The sequence below is a fragment of the Anolis carolinensis genome, chromosome 5 (genome assembly GCF_035594765.1).
Source record: "Anolis carolinensis isolate JA03-04 chromosome 5, rAnoCar3.1.pri, whole genome shotgun sequence".
NCBI lineage: Eukaryota > Metazoa > Chordata > Lepidosauria > Squamata > Dactyloidae > Anolis > Anolis carolinensis.
The window spans coordinates 177,514,542-177,527,452 of record NC_085845.1 but is presented as its reverse complement, the minus strand read 5'-3'; the positions used below and the strand labels follow the sequence as shown (position 1 = coordinate 177,527,452).

At 40.6% G+C, this 12,911-nt stretch overlaps 2 protein-coding genes across 3 annotated transcripts in view; one reads left to right on the top strand and one right to left on the bottom strand.

Annotated features, from left to right (window-relative positions):
- syn3 (synapsin III) overlaps positions 1-12,911 on the bottom strand; it is a 243,065-nt gene that overhangs the window by 125,217 nt on the left and 104,937 nt on the right. The window lies entirely within an intron of this gene.
- timp3 (TIMP metallopeptidase inhibitor 3) overlaps positions 4,002-12,911 on the top strand; it is a 38,431-nt gene continuing 29,521 nt past the window's right edge. The window contains exon 1 of the mRNA XM_003220872.4: positions 4,002-4,365. Coding sequence (XP_003220920.1) covers positions 4,242-4,365 — 124 coding nt within the window. The 5' untranslated portion in view covers positions 4,002-4,241. The remainder of the gene's footprint in view (positions 4,366-12,911) is intronic.

Here is a 12,911-nt window from a genome sequence, read left to right as displayed (position 1 = left end):
TAAGATGTATCTTAATAGGTTTAGGTTTGGAAGTGTCTTCGAAAAACAGATGGAACTTTTCCAAGCTTTTCCAAGTTTAAAACAGTTTATTTTATAAACTCATGGTGACTAGGAGGATTTCAGTAGGAATGTTTTGGATACGCTTCTACAACTCAAAATCAAATAATGGTTTTTCAATGCAAAGACTACATGATGCCCATTTCCCACACCAACACATTTATTTATTGGTGAAAGAAATTAACCATTAGTGCTTTTTGTATGTTTTCTTACTTAAAGCAATAAAGGGAAAAGACACTAAATGGAATTCCTTTCCTGTTTGAAATTCCGAAGTAGTTTTTACCAGTCACAATACTGAACACTATAAACATATAGTGAATTAGTTGCCATTCTTTATTCTGAAGAATCTCCTTAAGCTGTAATATTATGGTTTTCAGAATTCTTCAGACATGACACAAAAAATACATGATAAAAATATTCAAACCTATACAGCATTTCTTGGTAAAAATAAATGGTAAAAAGGGAAAGCTGATGGCTGTTATTAGTTTCACCAACAAGCCAACTGCCTTTTCACTATTCATGTAAGAACTTTAATCAAGCAATCTATACTTTACTATACTAAACTCTACTATACTACCGCTTAGTGTCTGGCATAGTGTATATATCACGTCCTAGTGTCTAAAGAGATCAGTCTGGCTCCGCATCATATATTAGCTCATGCTATGGCATGGCATCATGGCATTTTCTGTTATGGCTGCAAGTACCATCTTGTGCTACATGCTCATTAACATGTCTGAAGTCATCCAACAGTTTGAACTGTTATTATTATACCAATGACACCTGCCTACATTTGTCTTTCTCATATGAAGCTGGACAAATACTGAATTATTGTCAGAAGTAGGCAATATCAGAACTGGCACGAGGATCAATAGATTAAAAGTGAGACACTATGGGTAGATGGTTTTTGCATCCAGTCTGATCTTAAGGGGCTGTATTCCCCCAGAAGGAGCAGACTTACAGCCTGAGTCCACTTCTTTAGCCAACATTGTCATTTGAGAGTGCCACCTGCTGCTTTTGTAGCAAACAGCATCATTTGGGCTTTGGACATTCAACTACATATTGCAGAATTTGATGGCTAGAATTCTGTCAAGCTAAGCGGGACAGTTAAAATGATTTTGAAATGTTTTCAGTTGCTTTTGAGTCCAAGATGGTGCTGATCCTTAAAGCCCTGTTATAACTTGGTACCCAAAGGAATTTTTCTCCAAACACCAACCACACAGTGAACTGAAACAATAAGATGAGAGCCCTCTATAAGTACCAGCATTAGAAGTGGTTTGTGAAGGTTCACAGCAGGGAGCCTTTTTTTTCTTGCTGGTGATGTCCATCTGAAGAATGCCATCTCTGAGCAGATTGGTACAGACGTTCTTTTCATTTTGGCCCCGGTTTTATTTGCTCAACTGATTTTATTATTTTGTTTGGTTGTATTTTTATTTTTGCCATTCATTTTTTATTGTCATGATGCTGTTTGCTTGCTTGTTTGGACACTGTAATTGCAATGCTGAACTAAATAAAACAAACCGCCAGTGTCTGGAATCCATTTCTGGAAACTAAAAAAACCCAAAGAAACCCAAAAACAAATAAGTAAAAGGAAAACTCTATGTCATTGAGACTGGGTTGAAGTGACCAGCTGGTCTGATCAACTTTATGAAGTTGTCTTGGCTCCACTTGCCTTCTCCTGTCCGGGTCTTCCAGACAAATCAGTTATCTCCCAGTCCAAGGGGCATTCATTCCAATCAGATGCCTCTCATGCCAGTTCTAGGTCTCTGTTGGGTTTGTCATGCCATTCCTCATGCTGTCAGTCTCTGCCCATCTGTCACTTCATTTACAGCCACTCTCCCTTCCCACGCTTTCTAATCCAGGGTTAGGGCCACCAACTATCCAAGGAACCTCAGTGGCGGCACATCTACGTTGATCATATAGATTGATCTGAAATGGGCAGAGAAAGAAGCAGGGAAAGAAGCCATTTCACTGTGCATACATGATTAAATGTGAAGATGATTTCATGTGAAGTCCTGGAATTGGTCTGAGGTCTGGATGATGCTTATATGCACACAGAGGTTAGCCTCGAACTGGTTCCAGTTCCATATGCAGTATCCATAGCTTCATGGAGGAATCAGTTTTTTTTTACTTTCCCTGATGCAATGCATATGTGAAGAATACCAGACCACCTGTCCCTTGATCAGTTTCACTTTGTGATGTGGTTTACACTTAAGTGTACTGATGTGCATTACAGGCTGTTCTGAAATTTCGCCCAAGCTTGTTTATCCTAGTCTAGAGCCCTTAATGCGAGTTCACAGTGTGCGGCATAGACCCCATCTACATTGACCATTTAATGCAGCTTTAGGCTAATTAGCTTCACGCTATGGTGGACAACCCCCCCCCCCCCCCCAAAAAAAAAACCATGAAAGAAAGCACTTACTTAATACATATCAGTTCTCTGTGGTTTGTCTAATTGCCATCTGGGCCTGAAACTACTTCCATGATTTCCCACATAATGGTCAAGAGAAGTCATAGACCTGCTGTATTCTTCTGCAATACTGTGCCAGGTCTGGGTACCACAATTCAAGAAGGGTATTGACAAGTTGAAAGTATCCAGAGAAGGGTAATTAAAATGCTAAGTCTGGCTTTGTAAATAATGAACACCACTCAGAAAACAGAGGAATCCCAGACATGAAACAATCAGGGCCAGCTAAGACTTCCCAACAAAGGATTCCTCCAGGCATGAAGAAGCCAGACTTTGAAGCTGCAAGGCCATCCAATACTAATCAAGGTGGCCAACTGCGCCATTCACACTCACCTCAAGAGTTCTTTCTCCCACCCTGGACCTTCCACAGATATATAAACCCCACTTGCCTAGTTTCCAGCAGACCTCACAACCTCTGTGGATGCCTGCCATAGATGTGGGTGAAACATCAGGAGAGAATGTCTCTGGAACATGCTGTGAGTTTTTACAGCCCGGAAAACTCACAGCAACCCAAATATGCTTCTATTTCCATAGCGAAAGCACTAAACGACTCAGGTCCAGATTATTTGCCAAATCGCATCTCCCTGTATAGACCATCTCGAGCACTTAGGTCAGCGGAGGAGGCCCTGCTCTTGGTCCCACCCCTTCACAAGTGTGGCTGGGGGAACGAGAGGGGGGCCTTCTCCCTGATTGCCCCCCTCTGGAACTCCCCCCTAAAGAAATACAAATGCCCCCCTCCCTCCTCTCCTTTAAGAAACAGTTAAAGACACATCTATGCACCTTAGCATATGGAGAGGAGGAGGATTAGCATAATTGTCATCCCATAGCAGCTATGGTCTAAGCGAAACTACAACAAATACTGAACATTTTCTGCAACTTGGTCATTTAATTTGGTCCAGGTATACACTTGCTCTGTACAATAATGTTTTTACTGGGTGTCCTGCTTAAATGTATTGTCTTGGCTCCACTCGCCTTCTCCTGTCTAATTTGGAATGAGTATGTTATTGTCATTTTATACATTTGATATTAAGTGAAGCAGTTGTGGCATTGAATGTTTGTTGATTATATGTATGTTAACTGCCCTGAGTCCCTCTGGGGAGAGAGGGCGTCTAGAAATAAAGTTTTATTATTATTATTATTTTCTTCAATATCGGTTTGAAACCGACTTAAGCGGTCAGTGTAGATGTGCACACCTACTGGCCTCCATCCTTTATGCCTACTAGGTACTGATGGCCTTCTTATCCTCGTGCCCCCCTTTCAAGTGGTTGGCCATGGCTGCAGCCCCTGCCCTTGCCCTCCCTCCCTCCTTCCCTCTGCAGAGACCACCAGGCAGCTCCCTCCAGCGGCGCAGGCGGAGGCGGGAAGGCGGCCGAGTCCCTATATGGCGCGGAATGCCTGGCTGCGACCCCGCCTCTAGTTCGGGCTTTGCTTTTTTGGAAGCCGCTCCCCCTTTTCCCCGCGGGATGAGGTAATGCGGGGCTCCGATTGGTCCGAGGGGCGGCACCCCTTGAGCCCGAGAGGGGCGCGATCGAGGCTATAACTCCCCGCAGCCGCGCCGGAGCAGAAGAAAAGTCCGGCGAGGAGAAACAGAGAGAGGTCTCGCTCTCCCCGCGCCCAGAACAGCCGAAAGGAGGGCGACGCGGAAAGCACAGCCGTTTTTCAAGCATTCAAAGCCGAAGGTTCTTTTCCTTCCTGCCCACTTTTTTCCCCTCGGGGCGACATGTCGAGGTGGGTGCTGAGCCTGTTCGTGCTGCTCTGCAGCTGGAGGCTGAGCGACTTGTTGGTGGGAGCCTGTACCTGCGTCCCCGTCCACCCCCAGGATGCCTTCTGCAACTCCGACATTGGTAAGTCTCCCCATTTTCCCCCCTACCCTTCCTCCGAGCTCCCCAAACAGCAGCGCCTGTGGGGCAAAGTCACAGGAAGAGGCCTTCTTCTCACTTGAGAACACAACTCGGAGGTCCTCTTAGGTGTTTCCTGTGAAACCTTGGACTGAAGATTTGACTTCATTCGCTTTCTGGCGCTGCGGTGGGTTGCAAAGGGCTGAACAACCAGCCTTCAGATAAAAAACCTAAGCCAACCTAATTCAATTTGCTCTGAGCCCTCTTTCTCCTGCACTTCTGAATGACACTGTATAAGTGCTGCCATTTGATACTAGTTTATTTGCCATCCTTACCAGGGATTTTTAGTTTGGAGTTAAAGTTCTCTGCTAGAAAGTTTGACAGTGCATCTCTACTGAAGAATCCTGAGTTTGTAGTTCTCCAGATGCCGCTAGAGCAGGCATGGGCAAAGTTGGGCCCTCCAGGTGTTTGGACTTCAACTCCCACCATCCCTAACAGCCTCAGGCCCCTTCCTTTCCCCCCTCAGCCGCTTAAGCGAGCATGGGGCTGTCAGGAATGGTGGGAGTTGAAGTCCAAAACACCTGGAGGGCCCAACTTTGCCCATGCCTGCGCTAGAGAGTTGTAGTGCACTAGCACAGGCAGGTGGACTAAGGGTGTATCTGCACTGTGGAATTAATGCAGTTTCACTTCACTTAAACCATCTGGTTCAATGTTGTGGAGTTCTGGGATTTGTAACTTGATGAGGTTTGGTACTCTTTGGCAGAGAAGGCTGAATACCTTGTAACACTACAGCTCAATGCAGTTTGACATCACTTTAACTGCCATGGTTCAATGGTATGGAATCATGGGAGCTGTAGTTTTACAAGCCTTCTTTGCCAACAAGTTCTGAAGGCTCACCAAACTACAAGTCCCAGGACTCCATGGCATTGAGCCACAGCAGTTAGAGTGGTGCCTGACTACATTAATTCTAGAGTGTAGATTTATTTATTACATCACTTCTACCCCGCTCTTCTCACCCACCACTCACCTAGATGCACCTTTAGTCTACTTACCTACAATGCAGTGCTACAACTCTCTTGCAACATCTCAAAAACAGGAAAACATGGGATTCCATGGGATGGAATCATGCCCGATAATGTGGTATCAAATTACTATAACTGTGCAGTGTGGATATGCCTTCAGTTCCAGCAGAATTATACCTGCTGCTATTGAGAGTGTTCTGTAGTAAAATTGTGTGGGCCATTATGTCAGGTCTGAGTTTCTGGACAGCTTTTTGGAAAAGTGGGATAGGGGAGGCCAATATGCTTTAACCAATTTAATCTAAAACACGACCTGCCAGATACTGATGGAATGGAATTCCATCAGTTGCAGCCAGTATAAATGATGGGCAGGAGTGATGGGTGTGGTAGTCTAAAAACATCAGGATGATCACACGGGCCCAACCCAACATAAGGGAATTGAACAATTCTGAAAATTTTACTTCCAGATGTGATGGAACATTTGTCATACTTGCTCACACTATTGTTTACAAATATTAAAAAGTACAGTAGAGTCTCACTTATCCAACATAAACGGGCCGGCAGAATGTTGGATAAGCGAATATGTTGGATAATAAGGAGGCATTAAGGAAAAACCTATTAAACATCAAATTAGGTTATGATTTTACAAATGAAGCACCAAAACATCATGTTAGACAACAAATTTGGCAGAAAAAGTAGTTCAATATGCAGTAATGCTATGTAGTAATTACTGTATTTATGAATTTAGCACCAAAATATCACGATATATTGAAAACATTGACTACAAAAATGCGTTGGATAATCCAGAATGTTGGATAAGCGAGTGTTGGATAAGTGAAACTCTACTGTATTGTAAAAAGAAGCCCCAAAGGGAGAAAATGTCTTTCAATGCTTTTCTTCATTAACTGTTAGCTTTATAACTCTTGAACTCAGCTCTCAACATTCTTACTTGCACCTGTCAATCGAATTTGCAAACTTTTGCTAGGAAGTTTTTTTTATGAAAAAGAAGAGCAGAAACAGAGGGCAAATTATCTTGCTCTAAAAATGAATATTAGCCTTTCTATAGCAATTCATTTCTACAGATTCCTATCTTGTTGGGTGTTAGACACAGGTTTCTTTTCTATGCAGTGCACTTTGAACTATGTATGTCTGTGTTTTCTCCTAAATTTAGACTTTCAGAAAAGAGAGAAAAGAACTACCATTGCCTTATTTGACTAAATTCAATCATTTTTTTTGTCAGTGCTTTGCAAAGCTTTTAATAAGTGAGCCAACTGTTTACATTATAGCATTTTTTTCGTGTCAGGAGCAACCAGAGTTGCTTCTGGAGTGAGAGAATTGGCCGTCTGCAAGGACGTTGCCCAGGGGACACCCGGATGTTTTGATGTTTTACCATCCTTGTGGGAGGCTTCTCTCATGTTCCCGCATGGAGCTGGAGCTGAAAGAGGGAGCTATAAAGAGCATAATAATGCTCATTATAGCATTGATGCTGATGGACTTAAAGTGCACTTCCTCTCTCTTGGATTTGGTTGCTACTAATTGACCACATAACACTCGTACTTGATTCAATGTCTAATGATCTACAATAACTGTTTAAGAACTTATTCTTACAGCCACTTGTTAGACAACTCTGTGCTTGGCATCAGTTGATCTTTCACCTGGTCTGAAATGGAGCTCTGGTACCTTGTTCTCCATTACGATCAAATTACTGTTACTTGAAAGTGGGAAGGATTGCTCACCTCAAAGCTTCAATCTGACCTGTGGTTTTGTGGTTACATATTTGGTGTATAATACATAAACCCATACTCTCAATCTCTGGCCACATAATGGCAGGCAGAAGTTATCCTCGCTCATTCCATATTGGTGTAAGATCTTCTTTACATTAGGAATCCAGCCAAATTTATGATTACTTCTGTTCTCATGAACATAAGGGCAAATACCCTTATAGTTGCTAGTTTGGACAAGTTTAAAGTAGGCAAATTATAGCCCTCCAAATGCTGTTGAGCTGCCAATCCTAGCACTCTTCACTGTTTCAGCTAGGGCTGATGGCTGTTGAATCCAGTTGTATAGAGAGGTTGAACTTTGCCAACTCCTGATGTAGACTGACATTTTCAGTGTATCACAACCACAGCTAAGCTATTTAGAAGGTGAAATGCATGGATGATAAACATTCTATTAAAGGGAATTGTGTGGGTGGAAGCATTGCCTTAGATATTGACTATTACAGAAGCAGACAAGCAGGTGAAAGTAACCTCTTTGTAAAGATTGTTACACATATAGGATGGTGTGTACATGTGTGCACTCTCTTTCTCATAACATATATAGAGAGATGAGATGCAGAAAGATAGTTTCTTCTTTTAATATGCCTTGTAGAAAGGCAGTGGGAAACTTCATCTGAGTAAAGCTTGCCAAAAAAACCTGGGAGGGGGTCTCCAAAAGTCTGAGTTAACGTAAAGGCACATAACAAGCAGTGGATTCATATTGCTTCGTGGTAAAGCTGATTCCGAAATAAAAGGCAAGTGTGTTTATAGATACTAAAAATCTGCTGTTTATTTAAAGCACGGTTAGCTTCTTATTTCTAAAAGTAGAAAACCCAACTTAACTCCCATGAACTTTTTTTAAAAATCCAGACTTGGAATTTTTAGCCAACTTCACTTATTCATGTCTAGCTTGGTAGGTAGTATATCAGGTGATGAAAGCCAAGAAAAACTTCACATATTAAAAAGTGCTGGGAAGGCAGTTTTACTTGAGTAATTTTAGACTGGAAAATTCTGTAAATGGTATTATATCAGAGAATAAAGTTGAATAGCTGGGACAAATCAAAGTTCACTCAAAAAATTTATTGCTGCTGCTTGCTTTGCTTTGCAAAAGTAGGTGTGTCTATTCAGGGATTGCTGCCAAAGTGAGTTGGCCTTTCTAAGAAAACATAAAAGCTTTGGAAAACTATTTGCTTCTATATATGAGAACTTTCCATGCACCTCTTCTTTGCTGAGATGTGTGAGAATGTATGACACTATTAACCAAAACTTCTTTGGTCAGTAATTGGCTGGTATATTAATTTTGCTATCAGGTAAACATGTGGAAAGGGGGTAACAGGAAGGGTGCAGCACAAGAGTATGAGCTAATTTAATAATAAAAAATAATAGTTTTCGGAGATAGCTACAGTGATAAACAATTGACATTCACAGCATTATCTGTAATAGATCATACATAGATTAATATGCATTGCTTTCCCTTAAATAGGTGATGTTACATATCTTCCAGCCTTCTCTGTTTACACATAGCCCCTTTTTAGTGGTTTCTACCCTTGGGAGATTGGTCCCTATTTATTTGTTAATGTAAATATTAATTGTGGACAATGCATAAAGCAAGCAGGAGATAAGTAGAATTTCCAGTATTAATTAGTATTGTTTTGTTTGCTTGAATGTTTCAAGTCCATAATTCTATGAAGCTAAGAGCACAGTGTGGAGGGCCAAGTTCTTCATTAAAACTCCTAGCTCTGCCAGCATCTCTTTAGTAAACACTGCCATTCTTCCCAAGAGCCAAAAAGAGGAAGAATTGGATCCAAACTTCTAGATGAAAAGTTAAGCGTTTCCATGGAGATTTGTAGCAGTGTACTTGATCAGTATTTAGCTGAACTAAACTACATGCTAGTTCGTAAAATAAATTGTGTATAACTAGAGGGATAGGGAGAAGGGACACAAGATTTGCAGTAACTTTGTGTAGCTGTTTAACCTCCTGACAAAATGAGTATCTTAAAGCAGTGGTCTTTGAACTTCTAGTAAGTATTATGAGTTCTCTTTAAAAATGTTGCTATATTATTGCCATTCATAAAATGTCTGCTATGGTAGGTGTGGCTTGTCACAAAATATTTTCCCAGAATTAAAAGTAATGTGGATAAAAGAAAATTAACATTGTATCAGAATCTAATATAAAGGAGAGGCAGCTTTTGAGACTTATGGACAAGCACGTAGCTCTTATTTGTGGGGTTATTTAAGTATATGTTGACTTGACGACGGTTAACAAGAAAAGTTAACTAGGAACTGAGTACAAGTTGTGATATAAGCTGTGGAATGTCCAGGTCCACTCTGCACATTCCAAGGATATATAAACCCCACTTGCCTGGTTTCCAACAGATCTCATAACATCTGAGGATGCCTGCCATAGATGTAAGCAAAACGTCAGGAGAGAATGCTTCTGGAACATAGCCATACAGTCTAGAAAACTCATAACAACCCAACAGTTTATATGCACGTAAAACTGAAATGAGATTTCTAGATAGCTAGATTTCAACGTCAACCAGTATTATTTCAAACTAAGTCATCTCATAAAGACGTCAGTCATCTCATGAAAACAGACATGACATTTCAGTCAAATATTTTGTGGTTCACAGCTCACTTTCTGGGAGATAGCAGCTTATTTTCTTCATTTTTCCATATTGCAGGAAATCAATTACACGCCACCTTGTTATTGTAATTTGCATGGGAAACCTAATCCCAACCTGCATAAGGCAAAGAACAAGGGTGCCTTTTTGTCAAATATAGATGTTTTAAGATATTAGGAAATGTAGATATATAAAGTTTTTGTGTGTGACATTTTCTAGGGTACAAGTGAAAGTTGGAAGCACTTGTTTCTTGATAAAAAGGCCAGCTGCCTGATTCGTCAATAGCTTAAGCAGTTACTGTATGATAGAGAATTGTGAAAAATGTGCAATGTATGGAATAAAAATAAGATAAAGAACAGTAAAGCAACAGTAGGTTTCCTCAAAAACACCTGGAAAATAGAAACAGAGGAAATTGTTTTATCCTGAGTGAGACAAATCTAGGTCAGGATTATAGGTTACTTTGACTGGAACTAGTACGTCGGGGTTTTGGATCAATGTGTCTGCCCTATCAAGATACTTGAAACAGACATGCTAGACTCTGTGCATCCAAATATGTTGTTTGCCACTGATATATGATGCTTTATAATAAAATTAAAATGAAGAGTTTTTAAGAACTTTCTCTAGAGGTAAAAAAATAGAAAAGCAAAGATACATATTTCAAGACAGATTGTTACTCACAGAACTTGCTATAAAGTCCTCATTAGAATTCTTTCAATAGGAGATGTAATACATATTTAACACATTTATAGTTTGAATTTTAAAGATCCCACTCAGTTCAAAATAAGACAGCATACACAGTGTTGATTTCACTGAACTATGTCATTTTGAAGTTCACACTTTAAGCTAAGTGTTTGGGACTTCCCATTCTGCCCCAGACTTACAACATTTCTTCCTGATTTATTTATTTTTTTATATTTTAGTCCAGTCAGTCAAGGATTTAGTTGTCTAGGCCAAGTAATATATTCATAGTACTGTCACAGGGTAATAATCAAAAGTCTTCCCAATAGATTTCCCTAGGGCCCTAGTTGCTGGCAGTTGCTGGCAGCCCACTTCGAAGGTCAGGAGAAAACTTTGGCTCAACACTTTTCTGGTCCAGAAAAAGTAATTGATGGTTAGTTCTGGATATTTTCCCATTATCTCATGGCTATCTTTGACTAGGATTACCAGGATGGTTGATGAAGTTACAGGTGACAGAATTCCTTGTTCTATGTAGCTCTTAGAAACAGAAATTCCCCTACTGCTAGGTTCTAACAGTTCTATTCCCCCTGACTCTGTAGTCCTCTGACTTATGGGGCACATAGGCATCTGTTTCTGATGTCCTTCTATCAGGCCCCTTCTACATTGCCCTATATTCCAGGATCTGATCCCAGAGTATCTTCTTATCCCAGATCATTTGGCAGTGCAGAGTCATATAATCCAATTCAAAGCAGATAATCTGGGATCACATCCTGAGATATAGGGCAGTGCAGATCCAGCTTCACTTAATGCATTAGATTCCACTTGGCATAGTATTGTGATCCCTCCTCTCAATTTCTAACAGTGAGATAAAGAAATTTCAGAATGAGAGCACTACCTTGAAAGGTTGCAGGCATATATTTTCCTCATTTGTTAGACTTACTTGCTTGTTGTTGCTTTTATTACATGATATACTCTGTACAGCTGTGGGTGATTCTTAATATATCATACTTAATGGGAACACCAGGGGCTGTTCTTTATAGTATCATCCTTGTAACATCACCAAGTCCCAGTTCTTGTGACATCAAACCAGACTATCTTTCTGTTAGGGCTTCTGAAATCAGGGCCTGAGATAGTTCTGATCAAGCAAAACTCAGTATGGGCAACATGTGCTCCTCCAGATGTTGTTGGACTGAAACCTTAGACAAATTTGCCTTGAGTCAGGATATGCACTTGTTTGCTATACAAATAATGTGTATATTTATTTTCATGGCTGATACTGTATTTAAAACAGCAATTAGAAACTTTGTTGCTGTGTACCCTTAGGTCACTTCAGACTCATTGTAACCCCAAGGCAAATCTATCACGAGATTTTTCTTGGTAAGATTTATTCAGAGGGTGTTGCCTCTTTGCCTGAGACAGTGTGACTTGTTCAGATGGTTTCCACAACCAAGTGGAGATTCAAATGCTAGTCTCCAAAGTCATACCCCAAAGCTCACACCACTACACAATGCTGGCTCTTAATTAGAAACTAGTTAAACCTAGTTTTGCATTTGTAATTTCTCAGTAGATAAGAGCACCACCATATTTTTCATAACTCTAATTTTCTGCACTTTACATTCCTGCTGCTGGCTGGGTAAAATTCCAGACCATGCTGAGAACTGAGATAAAGGTCTTTTGCACACGATAAATGTTGACCATGATTAGTCCACATTCCTGGTGATGTTTACACAAGCCCTTTCTAGAAGGAAATAGCACTACAAGAGAACAGAATGCATTAAACAAGGCAGAGAAGACTGTGATAAAAATCAGTTGCCTCTTTTTTTTTTTAGCAACAACTCAAGTGACAGATAGCAGTACTGGGTTGAATATTCCTCTCCTAATCCATGGGACCAAAACAGTTCTATTTAAGAACATCCTGTTCTTAAATAGAATGCACCTGCTATACATCCAATCCATACGTTGTCGTTTGGACTAATAGGAATGCTAGTTAGGTAGGAGCAGCAAAAAGAGTATAGTAGTCAGCTGGCTGTTTACAGGTGGGCCCATTTGCTAGCATTATTTCTAGTGTTCTGTATTACTGAGATGTGAGTTCCTGCAGCTTTCCCCCCATAAAGCCGTAAAATACTGTTTGTTCCCAACGATATGCAGTAAACCTTGACCTGGAACGTGGATTAGCTCTGAGCCCTGATAGTTTGTAAGTATGGTCTGTGTAGTAGTACTGTGCATGCCTTTTGAACAGTAGACCCGAGCTCTAGCTGGGGCTTTCTTTCATTTTCGCAAGCACTAATCTTACTCAAGTAATCCCTTTAAGAAATGGAGTAGAAAAAAAAAATCCTTAATGCTTGTTCCCAGCAAGATACAGCGGAAAAAGGACATTTGGCTGGAAGTGGTGCAGACTTAATTGTAGGGAAACTAGGCTGCATAGAATTAGCATGCTCTATTCATGAAGGAAAAGCAACCAGGACATACTGGAG